Source organism: Sphaerodactylus townsendi, linkage group LG12, assembly GCF_021028975.2.
Source record: "Sphaerodactylus townsendi isolate TG3544 linkage group LG12, MPM_Stown_v2.3, whole genome shotgun sequence".
NCBI classification, from domain to species: Eukaryota; Metazoa; Chordata; class Lepidosauria; order Squamata; family Sphaerodactylidae; genus Sphaerodactylus; species Sphaerodactylus townsendi.
Window position 1 is genome coordinate 31,443,929 of NC_059436.1, and position 15,166 is coordinate 31,459,094.

The 15,166-nt window shown below is 45.9% G+C and overlaps 1 protein-coding gene across 1 annotated transcript in view; it reads right to left on the reverse strand.

Annotated features, from left to right (window-relative positions):
• The window catches only part of GFRA2 (GDNF family receptor alpha 2), a 96,439-nt gene that overhangs the window by 42,121 nt on the left and 39,152 nt on the right, over positions 1-15,166 (reverse strand). Inside the window, exon 4 of the mRNA XM_048513274.1 lies at positions 8,218-8,563. Coding sequence (XP_048369231.1) covers positions 8,218-8,563 — 346 coding nt within the window. The remainder of the gene's footprint in view (positions 1-8,217; positions 8,564-15,166) is intronic.

Below are 15,166 nucleotides of genomic sequence, written 5' to 3' on the forward strand. Positions count from 1 at the left end.
ATTATCGTTTCCTTAAAACCATAAAGGCAACAGAGTGACAGGCAATGTTTACAGGAACAGTTACTTCAGTTTAATAAGCTCTTAATGCTCTTTAACTCCTACTCTGTTCTCAGCAAGAGACACAGACAGACTCTTCTAAGAGAAATTTCTCTCAATATTACACTTGCATTCAGCTCTTTCTATATGGAGCTACAATCAACACTCATGGGAGGGTTTTTCCCTCTCTCTACAACTTTGTAGGGAAGGTTCAACTGACTGACTTAAGGAAACCCCATGAGATTTACAGCCCAGCAGGGATTTGAGCCCAATCTCCACAGCCAAGTCTAGACACCCAAGCAGCTCTGATTGGACCAGAACCCTGATCATGGCTTAAAACAGATGTATGGCTTAAAACAGATGCATGGCTTAAAACAGATGAGTCACCGTTGTACTTGCATGAGGGTATCCCTTATACATGTCGATGCTTTTATCCTCTACTCTTGGCAAGATTGCCTTTGTACAAAGGCTAACTCTGGCTATGCTTACAAGCAGGGATGCCAGCCTCCAGGTGGGACATGGGGAGCCCCCACAATTACAGCTCATCTCCAGACTACAGACATCAGCTCCCTTGGAGAAACTGAATGCTTTAGTTGGGTTGGACCCTCTGGCATTATACCCAGATGAGCTCTTTGTCCTCCCCAGCATCCTTCACCAACCTGGAGCTGGCAATTCTACCTTCCACCTTCCACCAGTGGCCAGAAGGAACCTGGCAACCCTTCTTACAGGTCTGCACCAAACAGGTTCATTTGGGGGGAAGAAATGGTAGTTGGAAAATGGTAGTTTGGAAATGGTAGTTGGAAAAAAGGGACTTTACGCTGTTTCCTGCCTCATCCAAAAAAGGGGTTTTATACTAGCGAGCTAGTGGCTAGATAGGGACTTGGGAATTTGTCATGCTGACTCTATCCCTTTGATGTAGACTGATACTCTTAGGGACTTCCTCCCTTGCTTCCGCCTTCTTCTCAGAACCTCTCCATCTTACTTTCACCATGCCTAGGGAGAGGATGTGTCTCCTACGCATCCGCCTCCATCCAGTTAGAATAGATTAGATAGTGAACCTATCTCTCCACCTTTCTATCCAGAATGGAGTTCACTGATAATACTCTTTTCATTATATTAGAAACTACAAACGACTCTGACTTTCTTTTGTGTCTGAAGTTCTCTCTAGCAAGCTCAGCCATGCGTGTGTGCCCAGGTAAGTTTCCCTGTGTTCACCCTCTGTGCCGCTCTGCTACTTTTGCAAGGGAAACACATGCACCAGGTGTGGTTCTCCCAACAATTTATTTATTTATTATTTAGATTTTTATACCGCCCCATCCCCAAGGGGCTCTGTTAGCATTTTGGACTTTATTCTTGGAACTGATGCAAAGCTACCAGGTTCCCAGCCCAATCCAAGAACTGCCACACTCTACAAGAAAAATGCAAGCAACAAACATCTTCATTATGGTCTACAACTAAACTTCCTCATGCTTTTTATCACATATCCATGCTGTTAATATGGGAGGAAATCCAAACAAAAGATACCACCCCGCAAAGGCACACGTATGGATAAATAAATGTCTTCCTTTGGCACAAAATGCTTAATACACTCAGCAGCAAGCAAAAAGATGAGAGAATGGAATTCCTTTATCAGAGGTAATGGCACTGCTTTATCAGGGTGCCACAACCCAAAAGGCCTTGTCTGCATGCTTCACCTCTGATAACTGAGTGGGGGGGATGACAGTGGAGCAGGACTTCCAATTGGACTAGAGCAGGGGTAGGGAACCTGCGGCTCGAGAGCCGCATGCGGCTCTTCTGCCCTTGCACTGCGGCTCCACGAGCCGAGCCGCCGGCCCCATCCTTGCCTGCCCTGCAGGCAGCAGGGTGGGCACACCAACTGCCTGCGGCCGGCTTGGCCGCGCTGCGGGCTTCCCCTCTCGCCCACCCCATTTGAGCGAGGCGGGCGCTTTCCCAGTGGCCAGCGAGGCCGAGCCGCTGGCCCCATCCTTGCCTGCCCTGCAGGCAGCAGGGCGGACGCATCCATGCGCTTCTCAGAATGAACGAGTAAAAGGTAAAAAAAAAACCCAGTATATACTGTGTTATCTTTTAAATGTCAAAAATAATTTGTGGCTCCAAGTGTTTTCTTTTCCCGTGGAAAACGGGTCCAAATGGCTCTCTGAGTGTTAAAGGTTCCCTACCCCTGGACTAGAGAGTGGAAATCCCAAATAGACTGTTGCTTTTCCCTGAGAAAAAGGCTTGGCTCTGGATTCTTAAAATGCTTTCTTCCCTGCCATTTAACACCTATACCGACTGTCCTCATTCATCAGCGAGAATCAATCACACCCAGTTCCCCAACAACAACAGCCGCTGGAGCGTTGTGCCTGCAGATTCAGACACCGCTACCTTCCCTTTTTCATTCATTCCTATCACGACAGGCCAGGGGCTGGTTGGCAGTACCCAACACCCTCCTGAAAGGAACACTCTACTGGCAGCTGATTAGAGAGTCAGGAGACTTCTGGCAGTTGGAGAAAGAGACAACTAAAAATCAGATAGACAAGGGAACGCTGGAGACCCAAACACACCAAGACAAGATTAATGCTAATGATGCTTCTCCCTCATCCAGCACTTTGACACTGTTTTTAACATCGTTTGTGATTTGTATCTCTCTGATCTCCTCAGACACATTCCCCTGCGTCCAGTCAAAGCCCTGCATAATATGTCCCCCTCCCAACATACTCTCCTCCCCTTCCCCCACTCCAGGGCTCCTGGATTACCCACTAGCCTATACTTTGGCAGAAGCAAAATGCTGCTTCCCAAACCCGAGCTCTATATGCCCTGCTCATTTGCTGCAAAACTGCTGTGGAGCCCCCACTGAGGTACCCTTGAAGAGCGACCGTATCAACTGGGTATGGCAAGGGCCAAGGGAATCAGCAGCACAAACCTCTCTCGCCAACTTCCCCTCCACAGCGTTCTATCAAGAAATCACCAGCAGTTCCTATGCTACATTAACTGTGCTCTGCAGGCCGCACATGGATAGGGAAGCACTGGTTTATGTACAAGCCAAATAAGATACAGTTTAGGTTTTCAGATTACGAGGGGCCTCTAAATACAAAAGCTTTACTAATTTCAATGTTAAAATAATAATCTGGACAATGCTGAATTTTCAAAACATCATGTAGTTTAAGGCCTCATCTTGTCTTAATCTGGCCTTGCCCATACATGGCAGGGGTAAGGACTGGATGGCCCTTGTGGTCTCTTCCAACTGTATGAGTCTATGATTCTATGACTGTGAACTGAGAAGCAGGACTTGTTGGACTACAGCTTCTCACCAATCACCTTTGCCAGTGCGGGCAGATTGTCTAGGGCAGCAAACCCTAATGTGGTACCCATAATCCCCATGTGTTTCCTGATGCCCACTTGCTTCTTGAGACTGAGGGTTGAAATCCAAAAGATCTTAAAAACAGGAACCCTCAGGTCAAGTGGACCAACAAGGCAAATGCTGAGCTCATCCTGAGCAGGCATGCCACAATTCAGTACCCTCCGCTTATCGTGGGCTCAGACGTGTTTATGTCTCTCTAGCCTTGGCAAACCTCTCCCTATGGCCACACAGGGAGCAGGGCCTTCCCTTTCTCTGGAAATTGAAGTCAAACATCTTCAAACAAAAGAGCTGATCCTGGCTTTTCAGTTTCTTCACGGGGCGTGTTTGAAGAGCCCACTTTTGCATCTGTGAGTTCCCATTCAGAGGCACCTGCCTCTATTGGTAGGAGGATGCTTGGCTTGGAACCTCACAACATGACTTATCCCATGGCAGTCATATTGGGATGGCACCTGTCATCCTTTATCCTCTCTCAAAAATTCCCACAGAAACCACCAGCATGGGAGCCACAAGTCTAGGGAACAGAACAGAGGCATATGCTTGTCAAGAGAACCTCAGGGCACCAAGCCAGGAGTTCAGGCCAAAGCTCACTAGGGAGAATTGCTGACATAGACCTCAGTGCCAGAGTCCAATCTGGCAAAACTGTGAAGCAATATGGAATGCCTCTCTGAGAATGAGCACAATGTCTGCCCCCTTGTTCCTAAGTCAATTCAACTTGGCTTTCTATCTAGGGCAGTGGTGGCGAACCTTTGGCACTCCAGATGTTATGGACTACAATTCCCAGCAGCCCCTGCCAGCATGGCCAATTGGCCATGCTAGCGGGGGCTGATGGGAATTGTAGTCCATAACATCTGGAGTGCCAAAGGTTCGCCACCACGGATCTAGGGGGTCAGCATTTGGGTCAGTGACCTGAACTCCAACAATTCTCTTTGTACAAAGTAATCACTTCCTTCAAGGGGCTGCAATAAAAGCCAAGAGAGTGATGGTCAAGAGAGGGCTGGTTGCTGAAGGTTGAGAAAGGAAAGACAAGAAACATAGGCGGAGTCTGAGGAAGAGATTCATTATTCAGCTTTGAAAGCGCTTTGGACATATGCAAAGGGGTTTCAGAAAGCTATACTGCCCCCCATACACACATACACACACTATTATTCCCATTGTATACATGGGGGATGATAGACAATGACATGCCTTTGACTAGCATGATTTGAATCTGGGTCATAAAATGTGGCTATTTTGTCATGGAGCCACATGGCCTTCTATTAGCTATAGGCTATTTTCCACAACAACTGCGCAGCCAGCTTCCTATCTAGGGCATCGGTTGGTCAACTGGTTGATTCAAAATCTGTAATAATAATGCCCTGGCATCAGTTCTTAATGCACATAATGCAAACAGAGATGATTCCCCACCCCGCAAAGGCAAGAGCATTGAGAACTCCTCTTGACAGGAGACTGGCTCACTCAGCTGTTTTTATATCGTGAAATCAGCATAAAAACCGATGGAATCCAGGTGCTCTCCACCCCAATTCCTCTGCTTATACCTGGCTTGTACAAATTCATCTCCCACCAGCACAATTACAACACCAGCTCCAACTGGCTTACTGGTTTAAACACACTTCATAGTGCTCTAATAAGCACCTTCTAATCACAATGAAAATAAAGACGCCCAACATAGCTACTCTTTCACAACCTCTCCATACTAATCAACTCCATTTCCTAATGGCAGCCAGCATGGTGTAGTGGTTAAGAGCAGGTGACTCTAATCTGAGGAACCGGGTTTGAGTCCCCACTCTGCCACTTGAGCTGTGGAGGTTGATCTGGTGAACCAGATTAGCTTGTGCCCTCCAACACATGCTTGTGCCCTCCAACACATGCCAGCTAGTCACAAGTCTTCGGAGCTCTCTCAGCCCCACCCACCTTACAGAGCGTGGGCGGGGAAGAGATTGTAAACCTTACAGGAGAGAAAGTGGGGATACAAATCCAAGCTCTTCTTTTCTTTTTCTAATCCTGGATGAGTCCCCTCCAAATTGGTAATATTCCACCATGCTGGGTTCTCCCAGGTGTTAAACACTTTCCAAATGCATCCCATTTTCCCCCTTGCTACTCAGATGCATCCAGACCATTACATGTCAAAGGAGATATCAGGTCCAAATGCCTGCAAACAAAGAGCTGCCATTAATTTGGCTCCTGCGCACAGCTGCCCGAGAATCTTTTATTCATAGACTCTGCCTTACAGCATTACTATTTGATGAAAAGCTGCATTCAGGAGAGTCAAACGTGTTCATTGAGATGGAGGGAATTCAGCGCAGTGCTATTTGTCCACACAGACTATGTGCCAGACAGCGTACACAGCCCCTTCACCCCTTGATATATTAGCCCAGTCGTTAGAAGATCAATCCTCATTGTTGTGCTGAGCAAACATCTCCCTACACAAACAAGCCATTCATGGTAGAACCTGCTCTGAAGATATGGTGACCACAAAAAGAGATGGATTGGGTCTTTCCTCAGTGGAAAGTCAGCAGCCCCTGAGCTTCACTTCCTTTGATAAACCAAGGGCAAGGTGAGCATTATCAAAAACTTTCAGCCCCTTTCAGTGCCCTTCTGTCCCCAGAAGAAGAAGCTTACTCTTGGGAAAGCACAACTAGAAGGACCACAAGGTTCCCTCACAGCCTTTCACAGAACTTGGTAAGAGGGAGAAGATTTTTGGGGGGTGGGAGGGGGGACAGGTAAATATGGCCCCTCAGCTGTTTAAGTCAGTCCAAGAAGCTGTGGATTGCTTAATCACCTGAGACAAACAAGAGAAAACAAACGTCCTGCTGACCAGTTCCAACTGCAGGAAGCCCCTTGAACAGAGATTCTTGCATCCTTTCCCTTGTCTTGCCCACAGCCAACCAGGCCTTCCAGATGTTCTGTCACTACAGGTTGGTTTAGACCAGGGGTGTCCAACTCTGGCCCTCCAGATGTTCATGGACTATAATTCCCATCAGGTCAGAGTTGGACACCCTTGGTCTAAACCAACCTGAAGTGACAGAAACAACAGAGCTCTATGGGACCTTGCTGTATTCCGAGTCTTAAGCCCTGTTCACATATCATAGTGTACATTAATGCATCTGTTTGCATACAACCAACATGCATTCACTTCACCATTGAAAGCAGGGACACTTGTTCAAGAAATGTGGAATTTAAATCACACACTTAGCTGTACATGCATTAAATAGCACATGAGACTCAACACACATATAAAGAAGAATGAAGTGTATGCTATCCATGTGTGTTCCCTGTAACTTGTGAATTGAGACCTGAAGAATACTTCAACAGGTGTGGTAACATCTAGAGAATACTTCAACAGGAGAGGAAATAGTTTCAGTGAAAAACAAGGCAGAGAAGGCCCAAAGGGTACAGAAAACATCCAGCTTAACATAGTGATTTAGGCTTAATATGGCCACTGTTTAGTTGTCAAACATTCCAGAGCTAGATTTTGTATTTTTTAAAAAAAGGGTTCCAAGAAAATCCATTCACTACAAAAGCAGCTCTTCACTGGTGAGAGTTTTTGTTTACTTTGCCTTATTATGTTTTCTCTTGAAAACAAACCTCATGGTTCAAGAGCGTTCTGGGTATTCCCTCACATATTTTAACAAAACTCCAAGTCTTTTACACAATTAACGGGTCCCATGAGGAGCTATGCCTGATGAAACCTGCCTTAGCAGCCATCCACCTTTGCCTCCTGAGAGACCTCAAACAGATGGCTGCCCATGAGGATGGGAGGAGACCGAAAACAAAATAAGCGGGTTGCGTTAGATTTCTAAAGACAATGTTCAAATCCCTCAAGCGCCAGCTTGGAACAATCATGAACATGAATCGCACATTCTTTGCCTCAGTAAAGACACAAGCGGGGGGGGGGGGGACCTCTCCATGCTTTGTGCATTATTTTTCCTCCTATGGGTAAACTAGGTGGACTCGTTAGAGAAGGGATGGTCATCGTTCAGCAGTAGAATATTTGCTGTACATACATACATATCTCCTCAGCTCAGTCTGTAACATCTCAAGATAAAGGGTGGAAATTGTACAAGATGAGCTGGAGGAGAAGAGAGCCCTTGCAAAAGGCTTTGCTTGCAACAACACCCTTGAGGAAAGATGAAGCACTGAGAAGTCACTGCAGGATCTGAAATGGTACCAGCTTTTCCAGCAACCAATTTTCCAGGAATTAAAACAACCACTTTTCTCTCCTGTCTCAATATGGTTCTCTAGTTATACTTTCATTCTCCACCAACGTCATGTAATTTCTAGCAGCTACATCCTTTAGCATAAAAAGAGAATCAAAAGCTAATTGCTAGGGTTGCCAACTTCCAGGGGATGGTTGGAAATCTCCCACTGTTACAACTGATTTCCAAGCAACAGAGATCAGATCACCTGGAGAAAATGGCTGCTTTGGAAGGTTGACTCCATGGCAGGGGTGTCCAACTCTGGCACCCCACCTAGACTACAATTCCCAACAGTCCCCTGCCAGCATGGCTGATTGGAATCGTACTCCAGGAACATCTGGGGTGCCAGAGTTGGACACCCCTGCTCTATGGCATTATACCCAATTGGAGTTCATCCCCTCCCCCAACCTGCCTTCCTCAGGCCCCACCCCCCAAATCTTCAGATATTTCCCAACCTAAAGCTGGCGACCCTATTAATTACTCATTTTATAAATTCAAAGTCTTGCAAAGACACCCCCCCCCCCCGAGTCAAAATTCTAACCCCCAACAGCCAACCCAAAAGCACCCACACAGAAAACCCAGAGCAAACCAATCAACAACGGAAGAAGAAAGTAAGGCAGTCCTCACCGACAAAGTGGATCCGACCGACACTGGTTCCGGAGGTCCAAGCAGTTTGGCTTCTCCCTGTCCTCATAGGAGCAGAAAGGAACAATAGTTTGCCGGCGGCGCTCGGCACAGGCCTGGTCCTTACAAGAACAGAACAGCATCCGATAGGTATACTCGCTGGGCACGCGGTCAAAAAACTGGCGCAGGGCTTTCTGGCACTTGCGGCGGTTGCAACGATAGGTGTCGTAGGACTTGTTGCAGATAGCGATGTAGCCTGAACGGAGCTTCTTGCAGTTGTCATTCAGGTTACAGGCTTTGGCTGCATCTAGGCAATGGTTACTTTTGGAGTTGGTGGCAGGATCCATTCCTGTTCAAGAAAAAAAGGGAGAGATGCAGAATGGGTGGCCAGAGAAGGGGCTGGCAATACACAGGCCCCGAGAAAGGGATACAGATAGGCCACAAACAGCTATGAAGAGCAGGAGAACTGGGTTTAAATGGCAGGACTACAGATGAATGGTCAAACAGTAGAAACCTCCCAGCAGTGAGTACATAGGGCAGCTTAGAGGAAGGGGCTGGGTAGGGTTGCCAGCCTCCAGGGGGTGGCTGGAGATACCCCAATATTGCAACTGATCATCAGGCGACAGAGATCTGTTTCCTAGGATAAAATAGCTATTTTAGAAGGAGAGCTGTTATGGCATTATCCCACACTAAGGTCCCTCCGAAAACCCTGCTCTCCTCAGACTTCCCCCTCCCCAAAAAAATTTCCAGGTATTTCTCAACCTGGAGGTGGCAATTCTTGGGGATGGACGAATAAAAATTGGGGGGGGGGGGGCAAGTCAGCTGAAGGGTCCCTGAAGTTAACTTCCTGCTGCTTTCAGAATGCATCTGATTTATTTTACAGGGAAGGCACATGACAATAAGCAGCAGTAGCTCTGCTTTCTGCAAAGTTTACTCTGTGGCCCCTTCCGCACACACAAAATAGTGCATTTTCAAACCACTTTCACAACTGTTTGCAAGTGGATTTTGCTATTCCGCACAGCTTCAAAGAGCACTGAAAGCAGTTTGAAAGCGCATTATTCTGCATGTGCGGAATGAGCCTGTGTGTGTAAAGCAGAGGCGTAGCAAGGGAGAAAAGCGCCCGGTGTACTGGTGCGTCCTCCACACCCAGAACGCCCCCGCCACGCCCCCGGAATGCCTCCACCACACCCCTGGAACGCCCTCGCCACACACTCCAGCCCCATTGGAGCTACACCTCTGGTGTAAAGTGCCCTCAAATCACAGCCAATGTATGGCAACCCCACAGGGTTTTCAAAGCAAGTTATTAAGCAGAGGTGGCTTGCCACTGCCGCCTTCTGCAAAATTTTCGTTGGAGGTCTCTTATCAAAGTACTGACTTTGCTTAACTTCCAGCATCTGACGAGATCCAGCTATTCTGTAACACTGCACATCCCCCAAAGTTTACCACAAGGAGGCAAACACCTGTATATACTTCTAAACCCATCAATCAGTCCAGCATCGAAGCTCCACCCAGCTCCATAAGTTGCTCTGTTCAGCTATTTTTTTCCCTGGGTGTTGTAGAAAATAAAACAACCATTTCTCTTTCCTTATTTTCTCTTCCCTTTTCCCACACATTTCTCCTTCCTTCATTTTGCTCTGTTCCTTCCATGGTATGTCTTCACTTCTCTCTCTCCTTTTCTAATTCCCCCTTATTTGTCATTCTTGGTCTCAACTCCCCCTCATCCCTGGTTGGCAACTTAAAAGTAGAAAACCCTTGTTAATATTATGAACAGAAGCAGGGGGTAAAGAATTATTTTTTCCCTATTTTGATGCCCCCCCCCCCTGACCTTTTCTTGCATGGTAATAGAATGTTGATCAGTTTTAGTAGTTACACATGTGGAACAGATGTTAAAACTCCTTCTGCCTCCCCTTAATCAGTTTCAATTACATTTTAAACCCTGTGCAGGCAGTGAATTGCTGTTGTCCTTGTATTGGTAGGACATCCATATCTCTTTGAAAATGCCACTTTGCTGCTGCAGACATTGAGCTTCTAGTTATATGACAAATTACATAACCTTTTTAGAAATGTCAGCAAAATCTGTCACAGTGATCCCAGCACTTCTCATCCAGCACCAGGACATAATCAATTTGCTCCTCCTTTTGTGCTAGGTAATGTTACGCGGGGAAACAAAGGCTGAGATTTCTTGTACAAATGTATTTCCTCAAACCCCGCTTTCACTTTCTATTCTCCCCATGGCAAGTGAGACTACTTCCAGTGCAAATTTAAATTCTGCTGCACAGCCAGAGGGGGCAGAGTTGCCAGTGAGCACAGCTTTGCCCCAGACCTCTTATCTCCTTCCACAATCAGCCTGCCCAGCTTCACCCTTCCCTGGAGATTGCCAAAAGGCATTGCGACTCAGCCTGTTTGCCAGAGCTCTGGAAGGCATCTGAACAGCAGGCATCTGTTTTATTTAAGTTTTAATGGAAAATGAAAACTATCATTGTAAGCCACTTTGAACCATGAAAAAAGATGGGATATAAATGGTTTAATAAATAAACAAGTTAATAATTAGTTGGGAATTATCCAGTACACAACTGGAAATAGATTACACTCCCTCCCTGATTTTCAAAGACTGGGTTCAGAGAGCCTCGTCAAGTAAGAGGATAATAGATTATACCTTCATTAATAGGGGCCATCTTGCAGAACTCCTCTTTCTGCTGCAGAAAATAGAGTCAACTCTCAGCCCAAGAAGAAGAAGAAGAAGAAGGAGGAGGAGGAGGAGGAGGAGGAGGAGGAGGAGGAGGAGTTTGGATTTATATCCCCCTTTCTCTCCTGCAGGAGACTCAAAGGGACTCAAAGAGAAAAAAAAGTTCATCTGAAGCCACAAAATCTCCACAAAATCACAACGTTCAGAGCTAGCCAGGGCAATGTATGTGTTCTGAAGTAGGGGGTATGCTTAAAAAGTGGGAAATCCTCCCTTGCAAAGTCAAGCTGGAATCCCTGTATCTGTCCTGAAACATCAAATATCAGCACAAGAAAGAAGGTTGCAGAAAGGAGGGACGGAAGGACTATAGCTGTATTTATTTATTTATTTATTTTTGGTCAGAAGGACAAATGGCCCTTCAGAAATCTAGTCGGCACCTTAACACAGTCACCCACTGAAGTCATTTCTTCTGTCGCCCATAAGCCATGTGGGTTTAGGACTCAGCCACTGTCCCCCAGGACAAGCAGGGGGAACCAGGAGAGCTTCCCAACAGAGCGTTTTCTTGGCTTGCACTTAAGGCTGCCAACCTCCAGGTGCTACCTGGAGATCGTCCAGTGATCAAGATCAGTTCGCCTGGAGAAAATGGTCACTTTGGAAGGTGGACTGTATGGCATGATGGCATCCCCTCCTCTCCTCAGCCTCCACCTCTAAGATTTCCAAGTGTTTCCCAACCTGGAGCCAGCAACCCTACTTGCACTGTGGCCATTAGCAAAAGGCTGGAAACAGTTCCTGTCTTAAGTGAAGCTGCTACTGTGAGTTTGTCTACTCCCAGGCTGCACAGAGAAGTGGGGCCAGAGCCCCTGGATATTATGCCTGGACACGTTGAATGAGAGCTCAGTAACTGCTTTTTCTCTAGGAAAAAAAGAAATGTAAGGGTATGGGGATTTGGAGGCAAGAAATGAACCCTTTTTCACCTGCATCATGCTGGCAGGGGATGATGGGAACTGTAGTCCATAACATCTGGAGGGCTGCGAGTGACACCTATTCCTCTCCCATAGCTGGCTTTATTCTTACAGGTTCTAGATGCATAATTGCAAGGCAATAGAAGCAACTTGGGGTACACAGAAAAGCCCAGTTGAGGGGCCTCCAGTTTTGACACATAATCTATAAATCCACCCCAGCTGCCACAAGAGAGAGCTAATGCATCAAGTATACAGCTGTTAAAGTGCAAACATGCTATGTGCTGTGAAAATCTTAGGAGTCACAAAGTAATTACCAACTATCCTCCTGATATTCCTTATCAGTGATGCTTTATAAGATGTGAACAAATTTCTCTTGCCAATCATTTACCATTTCACTATCACCTACTGTGAACCTTAACGGATCATCTTTTCCTCCAAGATGGAAAACTATTCTCAGCTAGACCTTTTAGCCTTATAAGGAATGTAAGATGGACAATCCTTGGAACTCATTACTAACATACCATCAATATATCTAAATCTCAATGTGGCCAGATTTGCGGATACTTAAATCCAGAGACTGGAGGCACGAAAGAGCAGACAGATATTTCAATAAGCCTGAAAAATACCTGTTTGCCAAAAATGCAATATGTTAAAAAAATGTGGAAGGAGCATGTGCAGGTTTGAAAAACTGATGTCATCTCAATGGCCATTGGTAGGCAACCACAACAGTATCACCAGCCTTCAACCTTTTTCCTTATTTCACTTATACTCAGCCTTTCTCCCCAACAGGAACCCAAAGAAGCTTATGTCAGTCTTCTGTCCTCCATTTAATCCTCACAACAGTCCTGGGAGGTAGGTTAGCATGAGAGTTTATGACTGGCCTAAGGTCACCCTGTAAGCTTCCATGGCAGAGTAGAGATTCAAATCTGGGTTTCCCAGACCCTAGGCCAACTCTTTACCCCCTACACCACACAGACATGATCCTTGGTTTCTGTCAGTATGAGAGAGCAAGAGGGGCAGGCCTGTTTGGGCGTTTAAGAGAGGATTCATCCAGGCCAGGTCTAGCAGCAACCACTGGATGCCTTGCAACCATGTGAGCTGTATGACTCTCCTAGGACTGGCTGCTTGCTATTGTTCTTGTGGAGTGTGGTAGTTAGAGTTTCAAAGTAGGATCTGGGAGATCCAGGTTTGAACCACCACTCCGCCATGGAAACTTGCCAGGGAACCTTGCGCCACTTAAACATTCTCCCCTTAACTTATCTCACAGAGTTGTTGCAAGGTCAATCATGGAAGTCACTTTGAGTTCAATTGTGGTGAATACAATAAATACAATAAATACAATACAACAAATAAATTATAGATATGCTGAAGGTGATGGGGCCGACAAAATGTAGGTTGGTTGGTAGGGAAGAAGAAGAGAAAGTAGTAAAGAAAAGTAAGGCAAGGTATGGAATTTCCAGGAGGAGGGAAATAGTTCCAGGAAAGAGGAAATAGTTGGAAAAATAAGGTGACCCCTCAAAAATAAAAAGCCTTGTGGATTTCAAACTGTGTGGTTGGGTCCAGCCCCAGCAGCTGGCACTGTGCAACGAAGCCATCGTTCTCCCAAGCAGAGATTGCCAGGGAGGGAAGGAGGGAAAGATGAAGTGCAGATTAAGATGTCAGCTGGTGGGTGGTAAGGAGAGAAGGAAGCAGGGGAAGGGCTTTTAGAGAAAGGAAAAAAGGAAATAGTGGGAGAGGAGGAAATCATTTCGACATCTAATTTTGCAAAAGTGAATCATGTTTAAAGAAAAAATAAAACTGACACTGAAAGTATTTTAAACTTTCCTGCACGTGAATTTTTGGTGCTTTCCCAGTTGAGAGTCTGGGTAAGGTTGGACCCCTTTCCCTGCAAAAGTTAGCATCTTCTGTCCCACTAAGTGTCTTTCCTTGTCTGTCTCCAGATTGCTATTCTTAGGGCAATATCATCCTTCTTCTCAGAGGTTTTCCTCTGACTCTTGCCCTCTCTTCCTCTCAGCTAGTCATATAGTTAGAACGCTATTTCTCTCTCTCTCTCTCTCTCTCTCTCTTCACTATCAACAATGTTAGTTCCTGAAAAAATCTTTATCTACACTTTAATCATGTTGTGCACCTTTGCTGTGTTAATTACTCTGCCAACATGCACAATGAGAGATGGGGATATTCCTGACACTTTCCTCTTCCTCCTCCTTCCCCAAGAAATTCTATTTGCCTTCCCCAAACTCTTTTGACTTTCTTCACAATTCTTCCACTGTTCTACATGAACAGGGAGATCTGAAACATGTTTCACATTTTGCCGTAGGAAACTCTGCAGACGCCTGGCTTGCCCCTTCTGAGATGAAGAAGGCAATATTGCTGACAGGATGACAAGGTAGATCCTGCTCCGCACCACACCACATTTCTCTTCCTCATTTGTCTTCCTCACCCTTGTAATGTCTCTTAGTCGCAGCAAACACAGCAATCCTCAGACATGCTCATAGGACAGCAGTAGAGTTTAATAGAGAGACAGCAGTAGAGTTTAATAGACAGAGAAGAGAAGCCTGGAGACACAAAGTCTCTGAACATAGACAGAGAACAAAAACTACAAGAGAGCAGCAACCGGCTCATGATAAAACACCAGGCTTAATAAACATCAGGTGTGCTAGGGGAACAATCCTACTTAAAGGAACATACGTCACACTCACCAACACAGTATAAGTGTACTGTACAGAAAGGAACATACATCACACTCACCAACACAGCATATAGAAATTTAATTAAATAAATAAATAAATAAGTCTAGCAGCCTGGCACCTACGGACCACCAGAACACATGCCCATATCACACTGCCTGTTTCTCATCAGGGCCCTCTCAGAAAGGGACTTCGAAGGACCACACACCACAAATGCCACTTCTGCATTCTGCCAGCCCCTCCAGTCAGCCCCTCCAATCAAGGTTAACTCAAGAAGGAAATGAGAAATCTTCCCCTTTCCAGACACTACAGGGAGGGGAACTTATCAATTTCCACAACTGCGAAACTACCGCTCCATTTCCTACCACACACAAGAAATTGTATTTCTCACTTGCTTAGGGCCAGGTGGTAAACACTGAGGAGACTGTTCAAGCGACTTCAAGCCTGTGATCCTAAGACATTTCCTTCATCAGCCCTTGCTAGAAGATATTAGGGTTGATGGACATTCTAATTCCCTCTTCCCACAACATCCAGTTCACTTTGCCATTGCAGAGTTTCTGATAGTTCACATTTATCAAGTGCCAAGTGCTAATACAGCATAAAATTAAAGCCATACGCAG